General features: G+C 36.8%; 1 protein-coding gene across 5 annotated transcripts in view; it reads right to left on the bottom strand.

Annotated features, from left to right (window-relative positions):
* Positions 1-2908: 2908 nt before the first annotated feature.
* The window catches only part of SLC25A12 (solute carrier family 25 member 12), a 51321-nt gene continuing 28173 nt past the window's right edge, over positions 2909-26056 (bottom strand). For all 5 annotated transcript variants that reach the window (XM_048061541.2, XM_048061542.2, XM_048061544.2 and 2 more), the window contains 9 exons: positions 21499-21583; positions 20867-21025; positions 17575-17627; positions 17293-17373; positions 8825-8965; positions 6746-6884; positions 4296-4454; positions 4014-4104; positions 2909-3536 (listed from right to left, as the gene is read on the bottom strand). In XM_048061541.2, coding sequence (XP_047917498.1) covers positions 3344-3536; positions 4014-4104; positions 4296-4454; positions 6746-6884; positions 8825-8965; positions 17293-17373; positions 17575-17627; positions 20867-21025; positions 21499-21583 — 1101 coding nt within the window. In that variant the 3' untranslated portion in view covers positions 2909-3343. The remainder of the gene's footprint in view (positions 3537-4013; positions 4105-4295; positions 4455-6745; positions 6885-8824; positions 8966-17292; positions 17374-17574; positions 17628-20866; positions 21026-21498; positions 21584-26056) is intronic.

The raw sequence follows: 26056 nt of genomic DNA, 5'->3' as shown, positions 1-26056 counted from the left end.
AAGAAAGATTTTCTTACTGCTTGTTAATGTTTTTATTGAAACAAAACCTCTCAATGGCTTGGAAACAGGATGGTTACAATTTCTGTTAATTGTAATATTATTATATTGTTAATATTTTTGAGTACACTTCTCTTAGGACACTATGAAGTTTCCTATCAAGTTGTTTTTTTTTTTTTTGGTCAGCTTTGGGTAAGTAGATGGGTTTTTTATATAACTTTAAGTAAATATTTGGACTTGTGCCAACTAGGCATTAAGGTGGTATTGATGCCTTTGACAGCGTAGGACCCTAGGTCAGAACTATCAAATTTAGTTTCTCTTATTCTGCTGCAAACCGTCATTTTGGGAGAAGAGCTGGTTTATATGCTTAAAAGTGGGATACAGGTTTATATTCCAACTTAATCAGAAGCATTCACACTATTTATTCTTGGTATGGGGGCGTACTTTTCCTGTTTCACCCGGTTTGCCTCAGTTATGTTATGAGGCTCAGAGACACTGGCAGCAGTGGCAGCAGTTCTGTCTTAAGGAGGTTCACTTTTTCCATGGGTCTGAAAGTGAAATGTCTGCTTCTGTTGGTGTTGGCTTGTCAGAAGTCCACGCTCTATTTTCAATGCGAAGTCATGCTGTTCAGTTTGACATTTGCCTTGTACGTTTTCCTCAACCTTATGACAGCAGCTGTTTGGTTGAGAAACACGTGAACTATATGAAGAACAGGCATGTCATGTGATGATTTCTACCCTTTAGGCACAAAATTTCTTAACAAACGGAAGGTCCCCCCCCCCACACACCCAATCGCTTCTCATTTAATAATACGTTTCCTTCAGACTTATATTTTCAAAAATCCAATAGATAAGGCTTTCTTGTGATGGACTGTGGCATAAAAATACAGGTCAAATGGGCTTAGTTTTAAATAATTTTAACCTTTTTCTGACTTAACAATATTATTCTGTACTCATTCTTGTTTGTGTTCTTCCCTCGCAGAACAGTTAAGTACAGATAAAAGAAAGCTTTAAAACGCGATTTGCAACGTTAAGGGATGAATAGTGATGCTAGTTACTATAAATGATCATCCTGGGAGCCATGCAGTCTGGTCTTAGAGCTGTGAGTTCTCACACTGGAAAGCTGTCCGAGGCTGATAAAGTCAGTCAACAAGCTGTGACTAAGATTAAATACCAGTGGGTACCTGGCATGTTTGTATCTCAACAAAATCCACAGATATGGGAGAGAGTGTTCCTGGGAAGCCTACGTCTAGAAAACTGCACAGAACAGGTAGTTTTTTTTTTAACAGGAAGAAAAGAGGAAAACTCTTAATAGGGCTATATGCATTTTGCAGCATAGTGATCCAACTCCTGATCTAAGGGTATTGTTACCTCTAGCTTACTACATGTTATTTGGCATGAATGTATCTTATTCGGCATGCTGTATCTTGTCACCAGGCTAGAACTGAAGGAGAAAGTATGTTCCTAGTGTTCAGTTTTTAAGAAGTAGTTTCCTCATAAGCTGGCTAAAATTCATCATAGTGGTCTACTATCAACTGAGCAAGAAAGTAACATGACCTTAAAACCATTTATACTGCAGGGGTACACTGTTCTCCAGGATCTTTAACCATGAAAGAAACATGTAGAACTAAAGATTGAAGACTGTCATACTTCAATAAGCAGGGCTAGAAACACAACTATCTCCTCTGTACCTGCATGGGTAGCATAACTTCTTTTCCTTTAGGACTGGAAATATTTACAGTTTCTACTGACATTTTGGATTTTAAAACTCTCAGAGAGAAAATGTTTGCCGGAAGTCTAAAAATAAGCCAGAAGGAGTTGAAGCTTTTTCTTTATCCTTTCTTTCTTTCTCCTTAGCATTCTACTTAACTGGAATTCATTCTGTCTAGTTTTTGCAGTTTGTCCAGTTTTGCATAATTTAGAATTTTTTTTTGCTTTTGTCTAACAAAATACAAATAATTTATTATTATAACGTAGTCTCTCCAGGGTAAAAATAATCTCGGAATAGAGAAGATGCCTTCAATTTTTCTTAAAGAAACTTTCCATTCTGGAATTATTTACCCTATGTGACTCTCTATGCATTTTCTTCTATGTTACTTAGTTCCAGGTGGACTACACTTCCATTTTACTACAGTTATAGATGCTTCCTGGGCAGGAGATGGAGGAATTTTATTAATAGTTGTGCATTTATTTTTTTCACATGGTGGTCAAAATCAGATAGTAACTCCTGGAGAGGTGGGTTGATCTTTCCTTTTTTTGTGCAACACTTCATTTTCTGATGTAAAAAGCACAGCTGGTAAAATGTCACTTTGCTTAAGAAGGACCTCAGAATGAAGAAATCTTTAATATTAATTTGTCAAATACTTACGAAGTTAATTTCCTAGATCACGCAGGAGAGCTAGATAATTCTCTAGCTATGACTAGTTAGACTTGGCCACAGCTGTTCTTAAAATTTCCATGTACTAACCCCTAGTAGTTTTGATTTTGAATGTGGTAGTACTAGAGCTTACTGTACTACATTGTTGTAATTTCATACTTCAGTATGAGCACTCCAAATAATAAATTCTGTAAAGATTCAGGAGTCTTAATAACTGGCAAATATATCTTAAGTATAACCATAGAGTTAAGATCTATTACAGAGTTAGCATTATCATGTATTTTGAGGGAATTCTTTGTTACAAAGTAGTGCTGCAAAATAAAATACTGCATGTGCTCATCTAATTACTGTGTTCTTTTATACTTAGAAGCCAGCATTGTAATACTTTTGTTGTAACTAGGTCAGAGTAAAATGCATTTCTTCAGAGGCTATATTAACTTCATTACACAGTTGTATCTAAATCCCTAACCCTAATCTGTGGAGGAAAAAAAAAAAATCCGTCTACTTTTCTACAAACAAAAAAAAATGAGCCAACTTCATGTTTTTGAATGTTTTATTGTCACATGAGTCTTAACAAAAAGCTTTCAAAACATTCTGTACATTTCAAACTATTTTGAACTGCACTACCCCTTATATAAATGTACGTGTATAGATGCCATGATGTCTCTGTACAAAGATGTACAATATGTACAGTAACATTAAATGCAAGCTGTGCAAGGCAAAGTCTAGTCTTAACGATTCATGCCACCGGTTAAAAATAAGGCATAGAACCACTGTTTCAATCAGTTTGTGTGCAAATGACTAGTTCATAAACAAATAAATGCATGTGTATATATTAATATTAGAAAGGAGTAATTTAATGCGCAAGCTGAGTTCAACTAGAACAACATGCAGCTGACTGGAAAAAAAATACAGTACTACTTTTGTGAATTTTTAGCACTGCATCGCTTCGTTAGGCTGAAAGATGTCTTCAGGATTCAGCTGCTGGCTTTTTGATTGAGGCAGTGCCAGGAGACCGAAACTTTGGAAGATATAAACCAAATTTATTTTCTATACCAGCAAATGTAGCTGTAGCAAGTCTGTATCCACCTATGTGCTCAGGGTTAACGGGGGGAAGATCTGAAATTCGAGTTTTTGGTGTAGGTTCTGATCCAGAAGGTTTGCTGTTTGAAGACAGAAGAAAAAAAGCCTTTCTGTTATTTAAAGGTAAGCCTAAATAATTTTACAAAATACAGAGTAAGTGCTTAAAGATTTTGCCTAAGCATGCAGGATTGTTAAAGATGATCTTAATTCACTTCGATAGTCAACTGAGGGTGGTTTCAGAGCACTACTTAATGGGCAACTGAGGCCAAAACTGAAGTTACATTTTTACTGATAGCTTTTGTAAATCCTTGTAACTTCCTGTGACATAGGTAAGAAGGACAAAGTATCTTGTTACACTGGAGAAACAAATTTTATGTAGTGTATTAAAATACATATGAAATTGTTCTTAATCTCTTAAGAGTTGTAGTACACAGAAAACAGATTAAGTATAGCTGCTCAAAGTCCCCAAGTTTAAGTGGTCCCATGCATGAAAAAAGTAAGACTTTTGAACCTTGCAGATATTTTTGTGCAAGTTAAAAAGCAAACTAATGACTTACAGGCCTCCAAAATCGACATAAAACCATCTCTGCAGAAGCTCGTATGTGACCAAAGTAACACCAAACTGGGGTGAAGATCTGAACACGCGAGCTGTTAAATATTACAAATCATAGAATCAAACAAGGGAGTTTCTCAAGAGAGAAGCTAAATATTTTTTTAAATAAATGGTAAATTACATTTCTCAGAATCAGACCTTGTAAATACTGCTCTAGAGTCCTTAACCATGCACGTGCTAATTTAGAGAACTGGGGCAGTTGTAATACTCAGTGTGTGCTTCTCACCTCCAGCTCCCTTCCAAAAAGCCGAAGGGCCTTCTTCCCTTAGAATCTTTCCAAAACAGTCAATAACTCCACTGTATGTTGTCTGACCAGCGCGAGCTGCCACTTGCAGTCTTGTCTTGATGACATCAGCAGGGGTTACCAAAGAAGCAGCAGGCACACCTTTTAGAAGAAAACCACATTTAATTTGCACAAAGATTCTAGTAAAGATGAAACACTTCTAACTGAAAAATAAAACTACAAACTTCAATGTTTTTTGCAAGAACAGGTGATTACTAAAATACAAGGTTTTATACTTGATGCTAATATAAACTTGTACTTGGTATAATCCTTTGCATTTCTTCTAAATTTAAAGGCTATAGATGAGAGTAAAGAAAATAAAAAAAAACTTAACAGCAATTCTCTCAACATATCATTGGTATTTTCAAATAGATAAAGCATTTTTAAACCCCTGTACATGCCCTATATGCAATCAGAGATCCATGACAAATCATTAGTTTTGCAATCTCGCTATATTTGTGCAGTGTACAAAATATTCTGTGAATTATATATAGATGATGGGGGAACTTCAATCTTACACATCCATTTGTTAGAAGTGCTAGTAAGGAAATTAGCTATTCTCTAGGAAGTACCTATTCTACATAATTATTTCTGTACTGCTGTTTGGGCTGTTCTGTAGGAGAACAGATGCTGCTTGCTTCAACTAGGCAAGCCATAAAAAGACTGAGGACAATGAATATGTTATACAAGTCTGCTTAGTACCAGCAGCGTGATATTAGCCAACAGTGATGAAAGAACATATCTTCACTTCAAAGGCACCACTCTCAGCTTTCTAGTTAAAGGAGAAAGTTTTCAGAAATGTACTCCACAGTATTTAACTGTGTTATCTGAGATATTTCTGAATACTATAAAATTTCAATCTCTTAAAACAACATACTCTGACTTAGAATTTTGAACTTATTTTTGATTTTGATGAACTTTTACGATCAGTTAGTATTGAATTAAAAGTTTAACAAGTCCCTGATTTTTACAGGTGATCATGAACTCTCACAAGTTTTGCTGATCAGTTCAGAGAACAGGAGCAAGTTAGTTAAACCTGCAAAGCACATGCTAAGAGCAACCATATGCAGATTTTCCTTTGCAGGCAGATATGTTCAGACTGTACTCTTCCCTGCTGCGCATGCAAAACAGGAGTAGATCAAGCAATCAGGAATTTGAAATTTGCAGTTCAGAAAGGTGGATTCCTATACAGGATATAAAAATCAGGCCTACAAGACTTAAACACCTCTATCATAGGGTTGATCACTTAGTATCTGAATGACCCAGAAACATTAATCAAGCAAAGAGAAACTGTGAAGTTTGGAATCTAATAATAAAGAGAGTCTTTAGTGTAAGATATAAGTCAATAATTCTAATGTGTACTCAGAACTTGTCCCTTATCTGACAGCTCTACATTACTTGAGAGTGAACAGTGCTTCAACTCTGTTGGTAGTTTCCTAGATGGTCTCTCTCTCTTCCCCCAACACAAGGAACGTACACAACTGGCAAAGCAGGTGCAGCCAACCTCTGCATCAAGTCCAGTATGGGAAACTGCTTACACGCAGACTGCCAATGATTGTTTTGTGTGTGTGTGTGTATATGTGTATATACACACACACACACACATATATATATATAAAAAATATATATAGCTATTCCTCATTACTGTAACCAGTGACAAAAGGTTTGTTCAGCCCGAGGGTATTTCTAAACCATACAGAAGCCAACAGCGAAGGGTTCAGGAGTGAGACGCTGCAGTTACCTGTTTTTCATCCTAGCAAACTTACACCTAACAGTGCAGAATCTGGCCATCTCTACCCACATTATTAAATAACCAACCATCACTACACTTCCTGCATTTAGTATTTTATACCACTTGCCATTTAGTAAAAATAATTTATCACAGCCGCTTATTCTGTTCAACTGAACATGTTTGGGAAGCCTTTAAAATATTTTAAATTTCCCAGTACAATATTTTTACCTCTGCATCTTTAGGAAGTAATGCCCTATTTTTGGCAATTGCCTTTGAACTAAGTTTCTTTTCAGTTACTCAGGAATCCACAACTAGATAAGTCATTTTCTTCTTAGCTCTTATGATATCTCATTTTATGTTCATCAAAGATTCAAATTAGCCTTCAACTCAGAGAGCACAGTAACAAGTAAAACCCCATTGAGACAGACAGATCAAATTTGACTACAAGTTGCTGAGCTGCATTACGCTGTTTATCCACATTATGCAAATGTAATTAGTTCTCATCAAAATTACATTGCCTCCCACTAAGGATAACAGTGATCAAATTTAGATTAAATCAGATACAATGGTACCATACCTTCCTTTATATGGGGCTACCGAATGAATATTAAATATTACTAAAAGAAAAAATATTGCTTCTAGAAAACATTCACAGAATTACCTGCAATGGCTCCAGCTGCAAGGAGATTAAGCCCTCCCACATGGCCATTTTCATCAGCAAGCATCAGTTTACTATGAGCATAAACAGGAAAGTAGATTGCAGAAAAGGGAATGTCTCTGAGGAAACATGCTTTGGCACCCTGTCACAGAGAAGAGACGTACTACAAGTAAATTTTGTAAATAAGGTTAAAATAGATATCCAACAAGCAGCCCGAGCCCAGGAAGTATCAACTCTCTCGATCCACCAGTTAAATAACAGAAAATAAAACGTTTCAGGAAATAGAAGATGTAGAATTGAACTTGGAAGAAAAAAAAGACTGAAGTGTATCTCATGCAAGTTTCTAGAATAACGAAGACTCAAGCTTCACATCTAAGTTCATTAAGCAATAAGCGACATCAATTTTGACATCAGTACCAAGGATAAATACCTTTTACATGTGATGAGTCCAAATGCAATAAAGAAAGCGACAAAGGTCTGTCCTGATGTCTTTCTGACAACCCACAACCACAGAAGCAGAAAGACAAGTCCTGGCATGCCCTTTCTTCCACCAAACATGAAAGTATTACTAAAGTATCAGTTAGGTTTGTTAAAACCTAAATACGGATCTCCACTGATCATTGTCTAGTTGACTGAAGATGCTGTGCCAAAAGGCTAGCAAAGAGAGGTAAGTGGTTACAAAATGGAAGTCTTTCAATAAAGGGAAGATACAGGGAGACAAACCTTTAGGCCTGTGACAACACTCTAAGAAGTATCTCCCAGCCAAAAGCTAATATGAAAGAGTTCCTTAAAAGAACTTCATATGCTATAAAAACAGTGGAATGCTCCTAATCAAACATATTTAGTATTTTTCTTTTTTTTAAATCTTATATGTGTACCCTGCAAGCACACGTTACAAAACCAGCAGTCATTGCCTGAACTCCGAACTAGCGTACAGGTAGAACAACACGCCAAGACAGCAGCCTCCACACAGTGCGCCCACTTGAGGCTAGTCACCCTTTATGGTTAGATTAAGTGGAGCAGAGAGCACACATTACAAGCCTTGGTGGCTTAATTAGGAGACATGGTAAAACGAAACTCATGCCTTTTCATGCAGATTTTTTATGCTCTAAAATGAGTTTGTGCAGTTATTCATAAGTGATAATGCAATTCTAAAGAACAGCAGATTTTTTACTGAGCTCAATTATTTAATTACTGCAAACAGAAATGGCAATTTTGCCCCATGTACCAAAACACCTGTGATCTTTAGGAAATGAGATGGTCATGAATCAGCTTTATTGAACTCTAAACAAAAGCTTCAGCTCTAGAAGCAAATTTTACGTTTTTATAGTATTATTACAGGTCTGTGGACAAATCAGGTAAAACAATGTTTTGTAAGTGCACAGCTAACATAACTGCTGAATTTACGTATTACCCCTTGCACTGACAGAAGATACAGGAAGAACTCTTCCTTGTTTAAGAAAACTAATAGCTTCTGCTCCATTACACCTGATCTATAATGATGGTAGTAAGTATACCTGCAGGGTAGGAATCTGTTGACTGGCATTCTGCTGAAGTACAGTACAGTGCAGGCTTTTTTAAGTGGAATTTGTTATTGACAAATCCCACCATTCAACTTCTTAAAAATCTGAATCCTACTAAACTCCACTACTGTTTCACTACCATCAAATTATTAAGACAAAGAGAATATCCTGCTGCAAAGATAACAATAGAGATAAGAGAGATTCAAAATAAATGTGAGAAAAACACACAGGGAAAGCTAAAGAAACTTTTCACAAAACCCCACCAAATGAAATTATCAGTGCCAGAAGCCAGCAGGTCTGCAATACAGGACTCCCTGTAGCTTGGTATAAAAGCCTAGAGGATAGAATGGGGGAGTACTTTTATGTATCCCACTGCCATTAATATAGAAGTGGGTTTTCTTCGGTTTTCCACTGTGGAGCTGCCCTGCAGGAAGAAATCGGTTTTAAATTCAAAAGGTTTCTTTGTTTTTAACACAGTTTTTGTTTCAACATTATAAAGATTTAGCATAAAACAGGTTAACAGAGCTATAATGAAGCCACTCAAAGCAGAAACACATACCTTATAAAGACCAAGAAGACCTAAATCTTTAATAACAGAGAGGGCACTGACTCTGGGTCCTGTAGTAATTTCTCCTGCTACCTGCAACCGAATCTTTACAATCTCCAGCGGATTAGTGAAGATGACCTGAGAAGCTCCTGCCTGCAAACCCAAAGAAAAAGAAAGTAAATTGCGTTACTAGAGCATGTGGCAACATGCTGGTTTCTTCAAGGTGTTGAGTGCCTTCACTTTTCGCTGCATTGGCTCATATTCTCATATAAAAATCTATGACAGTTAATAAAGCACTTGTCTGGAAGTTAAAAGCCCGAATCAGAAATTTTTGTACAAAATCCTGATTCACATACATTCTTCCATTTATATGTTTATATTCCACTAAGGTGATTAATTTAGTTTGTCTCTGCTATTCTCCTTTCTAGAAGTCACGAAACTGTGTAAAAGTCTATCAGATAGTACACTAAATACTAGACTAAAATTGTCATTAGTCTCGCACTACTAGAGCATCAAACACTTACAAAGGAGACCTTATGTTTATTCAATAATAATCCATCACCAATGTGTAGACATGCTATTAGCATTTAGTGGTGATGCACTTTAAAAGGTAAATTTGCATTTAATGGTGTAATTTTAAATTATTAGAAAAGGTGTTTGGAGTTTTGTTTAGCAGACTAATTGTTCTAATTGGAAACAAAATATAAAATTTAAATAGGGAGAGTAACTTTTCAAAATATGATACTGAATAAAAACTGGAGCCCTGTCTTTCTCTGAGCATGATATTTTACACGCAGTGCTGACGGACTGCCTTACTTATTTGTTGCTAGCAATAGTGCTGCACAGCAGCTTCAGATTCTACACTTTAACTAACCAAAGACTTTCAAAGACCTATGTTTCAGTTTCCATATGATAGTTACATGTGTACACCTATTTAAAATGACATTAAGATTTCTCTTTGGTATGTTGTAGGTACTACCATTCACTTCTGGAGAAGTGTGTGGTTCATAACAAAACAGCTAAATTTTATTAACTTGCTTTTTCCCCTCTTTTTCTAGGCCATCTCTGTTGATTTAAAAATTGAAACTATTTCGTTAAAATGTATGGTATACAGCCAGTTGAATACAACCAACTTTAGGCAGCATTTCTTCCATATGAAAGCCTGATCTTTTCCTCTAACCCATCAAACATTACTGAAGAAAAAAAGATGCAGAACATCTGCAATTAATGCTTTTTTTCCTCACTTCTAAATTGCCCAGGAAATAAACTGTCTTTGTGATGCTGCGTGTGTGTGTATACAAAAAAAAAAATCAATAGTCTGCCCTAACACCTCCTGGCATTCTCTGCTAATTGATTCAGAACTAATGAACACTAATCCTTTCTGTTATGTCTCTGGCTACAGCACAATCTTCCTCTCTCCAGCAACAGGCAGAATAAACAGACTAGCCCTGGAACACGCCTTAGAAGTTTATTTTAGACTTGAGAACAGGACTTCAAAAGCTCTTACTGAGAACAATTAAGCACTCAGGTAGTGTCTATGGAATGTAGGGGCATGAAGTCTCAAAATTTTCATTGACCAAGCATCAGACATTTCACTGAATTTCTGCTGAGTGTACTGGCATCCTGCAAGCCCTGTTTATTACTTCACTCACTATTGACATTTTAAAAATTCTTTGTTACGGACTTACTAACACACCTTGATCCAAACAGTGGCAGATCAACCCCTGCTTTTGAGTGATTACTGCAGTGAGGATTAATATCTCTGACAGTTCCGCTCAAATAACCAATCTATGTTGTTAGTCTTCATTTTATTCTCTCACTTCTTCACCCCTCTGAGAAAAATCAAAGCCTACATTTTTGTGGACATTATTGCAACTGCCAGAAAGATCACTGGGATTCCCAGACCAGGCAAAATGATCCCCTCTTCTGTTTCTTGTACTTAATGCTTTGAGTTTTCTCAGTTCCCTGACAGCACTCATGTCCAAAGCTGTTCTTCAGACTCTGTTTACTTCTCTACTTACCCTTTCCTATCCAGTTTATACACACCTATGCATGCAAGATGAAATGGCTGTCCTGCTTGGAAAAGTTTCAATCTAAACAAAACTTATAAAATTCTTATCTGGCGAGTTCTGTTAAGCAATAACCGTATTTTTTTTCATCTTGCATTAACCAGAAAATAACAATTTCAGATGTTTACAATTTCCCTACGTTAATATTTTTTAAAATTCTGGTAAATAAAACATTAAGCACAATGCTCTTACTACATTATACAATGCACTACAAAAAATAAAACAAATTCGAATAACTTAAAATCTAGACACTAAGCTAGAAATTCACTCCTTCCAGACAATAATCTGCTACCTGCCTATTTAATATGCATTATTTCTTTACATATGTATGTGAAACTCCATTTTTATTTTTTAATGTTATATAATTTTTTATTTAATAGTTGTTTTATTTTTAATCTGCACATCCTGAAGAGCAGCCAAAATAACTCTTCCTATATGCCCATTTGTTGACAAACTTCTTAATAAGTAGCTTTCTTAAAAAGAGCTGTAACTGTTAAGATCATAGAACCACAGAATATCCCGAGTTGGAAGGGACCCATAAGGATCATCAAGTCCAACTCCTGGCACCGCACAGGTCTGCCCAAAAGTTTAGACCATGTGACTAAGTGCACAGTCCAATCTCTTCTTAAATTCAGACAGGCTTGGTGCAGTGACTGCTTCACTGGGAAGCCTGTTCCAGTGTGTGACCACCCTCTCGGTGAAGAACCTCTTCCTGATGTCCAGCCCAAATTTCCCCTGCCTCAGCTTCACACCGTTCCCGCGGGTCCTGTCACTGGTGATAACAGAGAACAGGTCACCTGCCTCTCCACTCCCCCTCGCGAGGAAGTTGTAGACTGCGATGAGGTCCCCCCTCAGCCTCCTCTTCTCCAGGCTGATACCCAAGATACCCAATTAAACAATGCGTATTACAAACAAATGCTCCAGTCCAAGTCTTGATTTTTCATACAGTTATGTCTGGAGCTCAGCAAACGTTTTTGCACAGGAGTAATTCGATTCACATGAAGAGTTACCCTGAATTCAGTGGAGCTGCTTGAATGAGTTAGGTCCTTAGCAATAGCACAAGGACAGGCAAGACAAGCATGTATTTTAACACAGAACATGTAACAGGAAAATTCACTTTTTCACTGAGTGCTCTTTAAGAAATGAGTGGGAGCATGGTTTTGTTTGGTTGGTTCGTTTTGTTTGGTTTTTAAGAAGATCTTTGCCTATCTGATGATGAATGAAGTGGAGGGCAGGTTCTGCCTGGGCTCTCCAGCAGCAGAGGAAGTGCTCCAGAAGAGGATGCACAAGAGAAGGACACAAAGGCTCTCCAAATAAAAATGAACTGGCAGTGTGCAGGGTCGCAGTACAAATCTCTATGCTTCTGTGCAAATCACGGGCAATCATCATCATTCTTTTTCAAAATACCTTACTTCAGCTGTCAGCTATGTTTTCTAAATACACGTGTACATGAGTATATACTCACAGAGGTATATGCTGCAGTCCTTCAATTTCTTTTGGAGAAGGTGCACTAAACCTAGATTTCCCCGCCCAGAAAACCTCCCTTCACACATAAATTACAACAGACACTTTAAAAAAGGTTGACAAATTTGTTTCTGAATGGAGGTTATTCATACACATCAAAAATACCAGTAATAAAAGCTTCTACTTAACCTTAATGTCATGTAAAATAACTCTACAAGGAGCAAATAAAGGAACTAAATCTGACAGCAAAGGTTATGAGAGAAAAGATGTAGTTTGAGATCCCACAGCAAACGCCTCATGACATGCCAAAGGCTGAAGGAAATACACAAATGACCCCGCAACATGAGACCTCTTGCCCTTTCCAATTCCACCCGAGAGGCATATGCTACAAAGGGGGAGAGGCCTATTTCGAGCCCTTCCTTCCTTCCTTTTTGAAACTACCACATCCTGGACCACAACTATATCCCATACAAGCAGCTAAAATAAGATGTTACTTGAAGCAGTCTACTTTAAAAACATCAAAAGGACTTGCAGTTCTTTCTCAAGGCAAAGCTTTCATTGTTCATGTACCTGCATTAAGCTTACTGCCTCTTTTACTAAACAACTCATTTCTCCCTAACTTTAAATTCCTGCCACAGAGGTTAAGATAAAGCAGTAAAGTTTAATTTTGCTTCTAACTTTATCTGTTTAAAGTACATCAAAAGAGGTAGAGTATCCTCAAGATTTTAAAAAGTAGCAGTCTGGCAGCTAAAAATCTGCATTTGTCCATGTTAAATAAAAAACTAACATTTTAAATTATGACATTTCTATTTGCCTTATAATCTATAATTAAATCATGTACACATGTCTGTATGTATGCATGTATGTACAAATATACAATTTTTGTTTATCTACAAATATACCAAAAGAGTTAGACTAGATGTTAGATTTAATGTTTAAATATATAATAGTTCCTAATCAATGGTACATTTTAGTGGACCTCTGTGTATATATATGCAAACACAGAGACACACACCTCCCACTCCTAATTGTCAACAGATGCATTGCCTACACCTTCAGGAAGGGTTCTTAGACCCTTTCCTTCTGGCACCCACATCCTGCAGCACAAATCAGAAAAGTCTTTCAGATGAAAAAGGATTCATCCATTCAAAATACTAGGCGCAATACACAATTCATTGATGGGAAGAATACATTTCTTCCTATGTAACTCATAGGAACTACAGTGTTAATTCACAGCATCTTTGTCTTCTGTAACAGTACTTATGTATCATTCATACAGCATTAGATGCTGACTTCAGCCTCTCTGCCCAGCTGAGGATGAACAGCTACCCCACAGCACCCTGCCCTTCATGACGTACTCACATGCGTCATGTGTGTAAAGTTCCTTTGGGTAGCACTGTCCATATCAGGTATGAGCTCTTTGCTTCCCCAGCTGCTGTCAGGATACAGGAAAGCATTGCCAAAGCCTCACTCAGTCTCCCTGCAACTCAAAGCTAATGGTAGCTGAAAATTTCAAAGGCAGAAATGCGGGCTAATCACTGAATTACAATGAAATGTAATTTAATTAATTACAGTAACAGTAGGGAAAGAAATCATTTTCTCAGAACATGTGTAAGCATGGGTAGTGCTGTTGATGATTAACAAAGCAGTAAACTCTCAGGAAGGTAGGAAGATAGGATATCAGTTTCCTCCATCAGTGACCAGAAACCCTTTTCTTGACAGGTATGACCTGACCGATGTAACTGAGCTGCCCCACATAGCTGTTTTGCAGATTTCAAATACAGCCACAACTTGGGAGCAGCTGGGAATATTTGGGCTTTGACAGAGCAGACCCTACACTTCCCAATGACATTTACATTGCCCAGCGGCTAGCAGGTAAGTTTCAAGAAACACAGAGCACTGGCTGACTGCGGGAGGTCCCTGCCCTGCAGTAAGGAAGGAAGACAACTGACAGGCAGCTGACCGTACAAACAGGCCAGTGCCTGGGTGGATGTCTCTGTTAACAGCTATGAGAACGAAGACTTGTGCTTTGCTGGGGACAGCATTTTTTTCCAAAATCTTACAGCAATTGAGACAGAAATAGTGTCTTCTTAATGCAGTCTCTTGGAGTTGCTGATTCTGGAGGAAGCACATTTCTGCGGATTGTCCCTTTGCTGGGTGCTACAGCATCTTGCAGACACTCCAGAGCTGAGCATACTCAGAGCCGAGCATACTCAGAGCCGTGTGCACGTTGTCCTGAATCACTACTGTTTTAATGTCAAAGGTTTTATCTGTCCTCATTTGTGGGTCTTAGAGGACTGTAACACCATACACAGCCTTTGACACAGCACTGCCATCCAGAGAGGAGAACTTGCTACGTCTGCTGCAGTATTTCCCAAGCTGCCACCACTTCCCCACAAGGATTTTGTTGATTCCAGGTTGAGGACAGCGGTGTGCACAATGTGTACTGCTTGCAAGGAGGCAGACCTTCAAAGCCAAGGAAAGCCTCTGTATAAAACTGCTAAAAATATGGCTAGCTCATCCACCACCAATCCCACTATGTTTTTCATATGATGAAGAACAGTATTATTGCTGTCAATCAAGAGAAGGTTCAATGCTAAGCACAAATAAGTGAGGGGCAGAGATATTAAGAAGTACATCTCTCAGAACTATATACAGATATAACGCAGTTTCTTCTGATGCTATAATGTGGTGAAAAGCATGTTTTGAATTCAGTCTATTTATAATCTACTATTTGCAAAACATTTAAGTGTCAAACAATTTATAAAATGCTACACAAACACAAATAAAAAGCTACCCAAACGCAGATACTGAAAGTGATTTTAGCACAGACAAAAGCCAAACAGTGCCACAGTAACCCATAATTTATACTAACAAAGAGAGAAGGAACAGAATTAAGGAAAGATGAAGAAAAAAGGCAGTATCTCCCAAACAAAAAATCTTGTGTGCCCATGCATACACAAAGCCCCTGTAACACAAGTTACATCCTTGGGTATAACTGTTGGTTATGTCTCATAGTATTTTGTCAAACAAACAAACAAAAAGCATACAATGAACAACAACACTAATTCCAAGCAAATCAACAAATAAAAGAGCTATCACAATGGATGAAAAGGACATGAGAGACAAACATATTAACTTGATACTGCTTTAGTCAATTGTTCCTTTCAAACCTTTTGAATAAACTCTGTAGGCTTACTAATAAAGATTTTGGTATTTAGGAAGAAGTGAAATAGCTAAAATGGAATTAAGGATCAGTACAGACAGAAAAGTCAAAAACTGGTAGGATTACCAGCTGATCCAGAGAAGGCAGCAAAGAAATTAAAAACATCCCTGAGGTTGCTAAACTGACCAACACCTCTCCTACAAAGGCCAACTTAACCTAAAATTCTCCCAAATGGAGTGAAAAAAGTATTCTCATCTCCTTTTTGAAGATAATATCAGCTAATACAATCAGCTAGAAGAAAGGGTTGTGTTTGGACAGATTATAGATCTGCTTAGATTCACAAAAGCATCCAAATTTCCAAAAGCTTATCTGAAACTTTCTCCCTGATTTTTGTATATTCACTACAGTAAGACAATAAGAAGTTATTTTGAAAAAGGAGTACCTATCAGGAAGAGGAAACGCCTTTAACGTAGTTTGTATTTAATATTACACATTTCAGTACAAAACAACGTAAAAATAATATAATTGATTATCAGATGTTCAGTTTAAACTGTGAATTTAACTGCAACACAGAGAAAAACACTAATGAATTATATTCACTTCTGTTACAAATGATCTGTATGCGCTTTCTGTGTTATTGAGCTTTCCAGAAAAAAAGGTTAGTCTTTTGCTAGCTATACATCACAGCTGCTTTCTCACATTTCTCAGAAAATAAACTTTGTACACTGACAGGTGAAGACTCAAGCATGTACCAGGCTGCCAAATTCAATCAGGCAGAACTATAAGCAGCCTCCCTTCAGGGCTGCTTCTTTGAATTAAAAGTTTGCAGAGGTCAACAACCTTTCTGCCCCAGGTTTTGTTGTAAGCTGAGGAGGTTTTATACCAGCCTGTCAGCCTACTCAACTGGAAGTTATTAGTGTTCTCTGCTACAAAAGAAAACTAACTCAAGCCTTAAACATTTTATAGGGTTGACAACTGTTGGGGAATCCCACAAACGAAATTAGCCGATGTGCAAAACCAAAAATATCTATCATCAATATCAATTCCAACCACTTAGAGCTTGCTTAGAGATCCACTGAATTAGAGTTCTTCATCTCAATGAAAACACAATTTGTTTTTGAACTGTATTTAGATGAGGGATGTAGTTAGGGTCTGGAGTAATGTAGGTACATTTTATATAAAGTAAATTAAACTGAAGATTCGTCCAGACCTGTTATCTGAAAGATCAGACTACATTGTTCAGTTTTTCCACATTTTCATAAACAACAACAAAAGAAGTCACATATGGCAAGTTAAAGACTGTATTTCTTTTCCTTTTTAAAAACTTAAGCAAGAAATAGTTTTTTAAACTGGCTAGCTTATTTTTTTTCCTGGAAGAAAACTCAAATGTGATCTTTATAATCCATTCTCGAATACTACCTCTATCTTTCCAAACTAACCAAGACCACTGCCCCAAGCAAAAGCATGGAAAGGAAGAAAAGGCACCCACCCTCTCTAGCCACACCGCAGCTCCTTTTGTGGAATACAAGCACTGCTGAAACTGAAAGTTAGAAACTGTGCCAAAATAGGTTGTTCAAGTAATTCCAAGGGAACTCAGCTCAGAAGCATGCAGCTTTCCAAACAGATAAAGTACTTTCTCAGTTCTTGTGAATGGGAAAAAAAAAAAAAAAAAGTTCTGTTCAAATCACCAAAGCACACGCACTAACTGCCACTCCAACTGTACTGCACATGACTGAGAATCAATTTTTCCTAGGAACGAACAGTACAGGATGGATACTTACACAGCCTCCAGCAAGGATCTCTGCAGGGAGTGGAATGGAACCATCTTTCTTAGTGAATTTGTCTCTGACAAAGTCATTAACCTAATGAAGATAAAATAAATTACACACAGTTTAAAGTTATTCCTCCTCGTTATTAACCTATATCAAGTACATGTGTAACCATATTTATTAGAGTGCTTTTAAGTGGGCATCTTTCACATATTTTAGGAAATAAATCCTGTGTATGTTAACAAACGAAAAGATGCCAGAAAATAAAAAAAAAAAAAAAAAAAAGATACGTACAGTTAGCTTAATAGCCTTTTCTGGAGCAACACCTATCAGCTGTGGTAACAAGCCTATAGAAACAAAGACATCATAAGGCAACATTATCTTCCTAATAAAGAAACTAGTATTTTACAAGAGCTCTACAGAAATGCCCTCCTACACATGGGATACCCTTTTAAGTATATGGCAGTTACCCTTTGAGGTAGATGTCATTTATACATGCGAGGCCGCTAGAGCACTGCATATTCATACCTATATGATTTTATGTTAAGATTTTTGTTGAAAGTGGTAATGAAAAGGGTGAGCAGAGCCACTTTCCACAACCAAGTCAAGCCTGATGCTGTTGCTGTACAGGTAAAAAGGTAAAGGACTGAACATACACCTTATATTTGTCTACTCACATAGGAGTTAATCTAAGTTTTAGTTAGAGTTTTTTAGCCCCTTAATATCATTTTCCCATAAAGCTTTCAATTACTTTTCAAAACAGGAGATTAATTATGAGATATACACATAACTATGATAAATTATCAACTATCATCTACTTGGCTCACTAAACCTGAGATTTCTGAAGGCGTTAGTCAACAAAGGATATGAAGGATTTTCACTAGTTCAGTCCAAAATGAAATTCTTTAAATCCTCTTAGTATTATACATTTTTTTATCTTGCCTAGTGGAAGCATTAGTTGGCAGAAACCAATTTTGAAAGGCTCTTGCTCCTGGAAAATAGCTGCTATCAAAATGAACTGCCTTTTGACAAAAGCACATATACCTTTCTAGGAACTAATAGGTTTAAGAAAAAAATCAGTAGATGGCAGTCTTAACTTCCTAACATACAAGATTATAGCAGCGTCTGTTATTTTAAAATCCATTTTCTCCATGCTCATCTTGGAATATGTATAAGATTATAAAACTTAAAGGGCTTATCTTTATTAAAAGTGTTCATTTCTTAGTGTTATTCCATGCTTGGGGAATACCAATTTGTCAGAAATGTTTGCCAATTAACAAACAAAAAATCCCAGGCTAATTATATCAAATATCATACAACATCAACAAAACTGTAACGATGCAGCTTTCCACTATCCATTAAGTGAAAAGAGTAACAGCTGAAAATTCATAAAGAGTCTTCAAAATTCCCAGAAGTTCTTAACCTGTAGATTTTTGTTAGTACTTCCTTAAAAGGAAGCTCAGAGCTGAAGCAGAAAGTGCAGCAGTTAATATATGCACTGTAGTGTTTTCTTCCAACACAGTACTTTCCATGCGATTTACAGACTTACTATGCTGAGGAAAGGTAGTTATTAAATACAAAGAAAGGTTGACAATAACAAAAAGAAATGCTGCCCTCCCAGCCTGAATCTCTGATCTACCATGAAAAGAAAATCCAGTTCTGCAGTGCCTACACTTTAAAAAAAAAGAAAAACAAAAAAAAAACTACCAGACAAAACACCACAAGACAATTTCCCCCCCAGCCTGCCTCCTCCTTTTACATGCAGCTGAACACCCCAGACACACACACTCTGTATTCTACCATGGTCTAGCAAGGGAGCTTAGAAAATACTTCATAATTAGTTTTGAAGTTGGATGCCAGGATTCAAGTGTCATGATTTTCTTGACCAAAAATTTTAAAGTTTGTATTTAAAAATATAAACTTTGCAATATCCATTCAAATCTATTTTTTAAACTGCAGTAAAGAAGTATATTGTGTCATTATATGGGAATACTATTAGGATAATCCAGCGTAGGAATATAAGAACACAGTTACAGAGAGTCAACTCTGTAAAAATATTTCTGTTGCTTCAGTTTAATACTCTCCTGCAAACACTATGATACCAAATCCAAGACCTTAGAAACATGCTGACCATTACGCATAATATTTTCAAAAGAACCACACGAACCTTTTATGCTAAACAATCTTAAAGACAGTTATTAAACATATTATTAAAAAGTTTAACAATCTGATATTCCATAAAACAAGTATATTTTTCCTCAAGTGTGAGGCATTGTTTTTAACTCATCAATGAAAAGCATTTGCCAAAGGTTAAAAAAACAAAATAAAAATGACATATAATTAGCTTTAGAAGCTGCTGTGCAAAACCATGTTGGGGTGCAGGAGGGAGAATGGAATCAGTACTATACAAAAGCACTGTAAAAATCAAAGTGTAAAACAGAGTCATAAATGCAACTTCACGGAGTATTTAATGAAAGATTTGGCAACAAAAATGGAAAGAAATTTACTAGTAAATCATAATCTACAGAGATTGCAGCTATTTCATTAACATATTCACTGAGCTATTCCTCTTTCTACTTGCTTGCATTGCAAAATCCTGCAAGATCACCAAAAACTCCTCAGTCAGAGTTCATAGACATGCAAAAACTTCTCAGATACTGTCCTTAAAGGACACTAGCACTGACCAGTGTCTTCATGGACAGAGCATGTTGCAATGCAGAAGAAAAGGCTGTGACCATCACCGAAGTTACTTTTCTCCAATTAAAAAATAAACTAAAGATGTACAGATCCTTATGAAAATTGTGCGTTTTGTATGAAATGACAATAAGAGAATTCAACTAAATAACAACGTAAGACTGACTAGTATGTACCTTCATGTAAGTCACCTTATTGATGTGATAAAAATTACTTCGAAACCTTCTCCTAAGCTAAAACAAGATAACTAAGATACCTTTTCTAACTGATCTAACTGATAAGAAGTTGCTTTGAATTCTTAACCTGTACTTTAGAAGAGTTTTTCTTTTATACGTTACATTATTTATTATTTAAAGTAAATTAGAACAATATGATATATAAACTGCAACATGAATTTCAGGCTGCAATTTCTTGCACACAGTAGTCCTGCTACCTGCAAAGGTATGAGGCATAAGTAGACTGCCATCTGATTTAACAAGTACCTTTCAAAATGACTGTATTTCTTCTCTTTTAATAAAAAAATATTTGCCATAAAATTGATCTTTATTCCTCACAGGCTAATCTATTCCTGATGTTTGCCTCCAGCGAAAAGTCACAATCCTCAGTTTGTGAGATAATTGTGTCCACAACACTCACATCACAGAGATTAGGACTTTAAACAATCTAAGCACCAAGGAGCAAATCAGTAACAACAACAAGAAAGGCACAGTTTTTCCCAGCAATTATGATGAACAGTGCTCAAGGGAAGTTACATATTCAGCTCTATGAAACAGAAGCAAAATTGTATATGGTATCAAGTTTCCTAGTTTTCCCATAAGACTCTAGTTCCTGAGGTATTAAAAAAAAAAAAGTAGAAAATCCCTAACTTGATACATGTATTTTATTCACTTACCTCTGTAAAGACCAAAAAAGCCTTCAAAACGCAAAACCTTTTTAAAGCAGTCAAAGCTGTTTTTATACATCAACTCTCCTACGACTGAACCGGTGGAACGCTGATTCTGCATACGAGTCTTCACCAGGTCTATGGGATATACTGCCGTAGCACCAACAGCTATGAGAAAGTATTTGAAGTATTATTTCTGCAACATCATTGTTGGTTTGTATATCATTATGATTATTTTCTACAACATTTATTTAAACACAAAGAAAATACAAGCTGGTAAGGTCTCTGGTATCTTGGAAGTAAGAAAGGACAATACTGAAAATCCAGAAAACAGTCTCAAGGAGAATGGATTTATTACATATTACATAAAACAGTGTGCCCAGAACAAAGACAACTAAATCAGGAAAAGAAGCAATGAGAGCTACCAGTAAAGAAATTTGTTACTGAAGTGAGTAGAGTTTCAGCTGTTTGTGGAGGAATATTAGCACAAAAGCGATAAAGGAATGGCATAAACAGTAGCAGTTCCGCCCTCCAATTCTTCATGTATATAACCAAGAAATGCATTTGAGATGATCCCATGTAGTCTGGCGAGACAGACTACTAACCCAGGCTTGAAAATAGGAACCAGACAAATTACTCACCTCCAGCAATTGAGCCCAAAGTGAACCTGTAAGCTGACTCAGCTACCTGGAGCCAGATAGGCCTGCCTAACTCTCCATAAGATTGCTGTGTAAAGAAAATAAAAGAAAAAATGATGCTTCAAAACCTGCATGGGAAAACAAAGAAACCTATGAATTGGCTTTTGTGAAGTTAAAGAAAGAATGTGATAAAAATTGGTAGCTTTATGTTAAGGAAAAAAAAAGTCATTCTCATCTAACTTCCATGATCCCTAATGAGTAAAGCATATTTTTCAAACATGCCTTTCGTAAGATGTTCTTCCTTATGCATTCCTGGTAAAATAACAACAACAACAAACTATGGTCAAGACAAAGTAGATAGATATAGAAATCAAGTTTGCTACTTTTCATTGTGTTGCTTTTGAACTTGCAAGGCCTGGAAACCCCCGTTGGCTCAAATAAAACTCAGTATCTCAAAAAGAATGCAGTATCTCACAGGCGCCATCCATCAGCATGGCAAATATTTTAAGATTACATATACATTGCCACATAACATAAACATGACATTTAATACCTTCAAAACAAGCCCAAAAAAAGTCAATTATTCCCCAAAGCATTGTCCGCAAGACTTTTTCAAACAGTTGATGACTTACAGACACAATGATGACCTCACTCACTTCAATCACATACACTATTATAAATATGTTAGGGTTTTAAATAAATACAAATCTGTACAGAAAATATTTATAGAGATTCATAATCATATTATTAGATGTTTATTAGATATAAGGTAGCTGATAAACAAGATGTAAGTATTCAGAAACTTGCACAGTAAAGTACACAGAATGAGCCAAGTTTTCTTCTGAGCATACATAAGGGCATTACAGAAGAATTTATACTATGTAGTACAACTTCTCTCAGTTATATAAGTAGCCAAAATACTAAAAGTTAGAACCCATATTAAAGCAAACTATAAAGCCCATCTCCCAAACACAACCACCTTTTGGTCCTTAATAGCAACCTGTATCATTCGCAGATGCACTTCAGACAGCACAGCTGGTATTGATATGGACCTCAGAATGCTACAGAGAGCTTTGCTCTGATGCACGTTTTGAATTCTCCACAAAGATTATTTCACACAGACATTTCACAGCTAACTCACCAAGGCTTCTTAGCTCATTTATGTTCAGCTTACTGAGGCTCTGAAAAGTGGAACATCCACAGAAACACAGCACGTACTGCAGTGTCAGCAACCCTTTCTGTGCTGGTATTACACTGGATGTGCAAAAATGTGCCTTTATTGTACAATGTTACACTGTGTGTACACAATGTAGGACAAAGGCCTATGAGATTAAGATGCAATCCTTACTCGTAAAAAAAAATACATATATTTTTATATAGTTTTTCCACAGAAGAAAAAGATACAGCTATTACCATTTCCTTCCACAAGACGTTTTCCTCCCCAACAATACAGCTTAATGGAGAAAACAGAAAAAATCTGGATAGCAACAAAACTATAAATTGTACATGTGGAACAGTTTATTAAAAAAATAAAAAGCATAAATCAAATGAATTGACTTTACATGCAAAGAAAAACAACAGATCTGGAAAATTTACTATTCTTAAAACACTAAATTTTCCTGATTTAAAAAAAATCACAAGAAAATAGTCACAAAAATAAATTCCAAAATACAGGGGTATCTTTTGATTCATGTAATTAAAAGATGCGTGCAATAATAATAACCCCAAAAGACTTAGAAACGAAACAGGACTGGTTCTTCATTCCACAAAAATCTTCTCGTACATTAGCACACCTGCTTCCTTTTAGCTGTTTTAAGGTTATTCTTTTTCTACGAAGCTCCAGAGTTCTCATCAAAATCCAGTCACTACATTCAGACATAAATCTTAATGAATACATCACTGGATGTTAAAAATCAAGTTCTTTGTGAAGGAAATGTCACTTTTATATTATTAAATAAGCGTTCACAAAGTTTGCAGTTTACTTGTGTGTTCAGATGGATATGCAAATGAATGTAATTAATGCTATAGCTTTCAAATCATGAATATTTATAAACAGAAAATTACTGTAGCTGTCATCCCCATAGGATATTCAGCTGCCAGGCTTTAAGAAAATCTTACACAATGAAAAAAACTGACAATAAAGTAAACATGGTTGAAAGCAAACTAATTTCCATTTCCACCAAATCTACAAAGATGGAGTGAGTTCATGTAAAAATCTAATTTTCCTTTTAGAAGGGATCTTAAAACCATATAGAAGTGATTAGAGACTTGTTTTCATTTTCTAGGGACAGCTGAACCTCACTGGAATGATATTCTCTCTTTCACAAATGGGTATCTTTCATTGTATCAATACAGTTAAATTAAATGTCCTAGTTTCAGCTGGGATAGAGTTAATTTCCTTCCTAGTAGCTGGTATGGTGCTGTGTTTTGGATTCTGGATGAGAACAATGTTGATAACACACCAACGTTTTAGTTGTTGCAGAGCAGTGCTCACACAGAGCCAAGGACTTTTCAGCTTCTCATGGTGCCCTGCCAACGAGCAGGCTGGGGATGCAGGAGCTGGAAGGGGACACAGCCAGCACAGGTCACCCAAAATGGCCAAAGGGGTGTCTCACACCACATGGTGTTGTGCTGAACAATAAAACTGGGGGGGCGCTGCTTGAGCCCTGGCTGGACATCAGTCAGCGTTTGCATTGGGCATCACTTGTTTTGTATATTTCTTTATCATAATAATTATTGTTATTTTCCCTACATTTTCTGTCCTATTAAATTGTCTTTATCTCAACACACAAGTTTTACCTTTTTTTTTTTCCTGATTCTCTCCCCCAACTCACTATGGGGAGGGGGAGTGAGCGAATGGCTGCGTGGTGCTTAGTTGCCTGCCAGGTTAAACCACAACATCAGGTAGTAAAAGGTTCACTTGGGATAAGGTCCAGTAAAAGACCGCTCCTTATAAAACGAAGAAAACGAAGTAACTTTCCTTTTGCTGTGCTCTGTTAACACAGAATGTAGAACAGGATGAAAGCATAATGTATTACTCCACGAGCATGAAAAGAATATGGTCTAGTGATGAGTGAAACTTTTTTCAGCGAGCTTATTTCATAACAGTGTCTAGCTACACAGGTAATTCTGATGTGTAAAATAAAACGAGACAAGTATCTTATTTCCTAATAATCTACTCAGGAAGGTGAGTGCCACAAAAACACTGACTAAAACCAAAGCTGGCAGTTAAGAATGCACTTATGAAACTTCATCAAAAATGCTCTTTAGTCTGAACGAACATTGTATACACATCTCTGCATCAAATAATTCCATCATTCTTGTCTTTAGGAATCCATAGGAAGACTGTTACCACTAAGTAGGGTTCGGACACATATTTCATTGCCTCAGATATGTCTAATTCCTTAAGGACAACAGAACGGTAACATTAAGAACAGATCAGACACTGTGTTTCAGATGAATTTGTTTGAAAGACAACTGAATGACCAAATCCACCTGTCACAAGAGTAAACAGAATAAATTCCAAGTCCCACATATTGCCTATATTTTATGCAGGAGAATGTTTTAACCACAGCAGTTGAACTAATTCAAGATTTTTCTGTCATTGATACATATCCTAGATTTTCTAGTGGATAGAAAGGTTCCTGCTTAGAGGAACCTAATTGTAGTATGTATACAAAGTGAGCTGAAAAAAGGACAGGCTTTATAAATACAAGCTTTTATTTTCAGATAGAGTCCTGGGACCCCTCATCTGCTGGCAAATACAGGACATTCACGTGGCGAACAAGACATAGGTGGTTTTGTCACTGCACTGTGCTGCCTGCTTTATCTCAGAACATCTAACAGCCGTACTATCTGTACAGGGTAGAGGATGTGAATTTCACCTTTTGGGAGACAGGGAGACAATGTAGCTTAGAATTGACAAGTCACTACTGCCAGCTGTCTGTCCTCCTGCCACAACAACCCAGATGGTTGAGCTACTTGGGAATCAGTTCCTGAATCACTGCAATTCAGGAGCAGCATTTTAACGCACGTCATCACCAGCTTCAGTTCACCATACATGCTGAGCTGCTGGATGTGGCAGTACAGCAGTTGATTCATTAGAAGCTCAGCTGTCTGTGTATCAGGTGAGGTGTAGGCAGCTGGGAACAGAACTCAGCCTCAGCCAGGCTTCGCCTACTTGGGAATCAGAGCCCTTGGGTGTCTTCATGGGCACCACATAAACTCCTAACGCTGACTGAGAGAACTGGAGTTGTCCATTGTAAGAAAAACCTTCACAATGAAAAATCGTATTTCTCTCTGAAGTACACAAGGATGTGTTTAGTCAAAATTACGAGATACACTCATACAAGATGTCAAGAATTAGGTACCCTACTCTTCTTTGTATATTACAGAGGGAAAAAGGATATGGAGACATCCTTGGAGCAAAATGCCCTGGTTCAGATGAACACTGACTTTATTGTATTCTCTTGTAAAGCTTACTTGGGAATGTACAGCTCTATGTGGAATTGCACTTCCCTATGAAGTTCTAACAGTAAAAATAAATAAAAGATTGTGCATC

The sequence above is a fragment of the Anser cygnoides genome, chromosome 6 (assembly GCF_040182565.1).
Source record: "Anser cygnoides isolate HZ-2024a breed goose chromosome 6, Taihu_goose_T2T_genome, whole genome shotgun sequence".
Classification (NCBI taxonomy): domain Eukaryota; kingdom Metazoa; phylum Chordata; class Aves; order Anseriformes; family Anatidae; genus Anser; species Anser cygnoides.
This window is presented reverse-complemented; position numbering and strand designations above follow the sequence as displayed.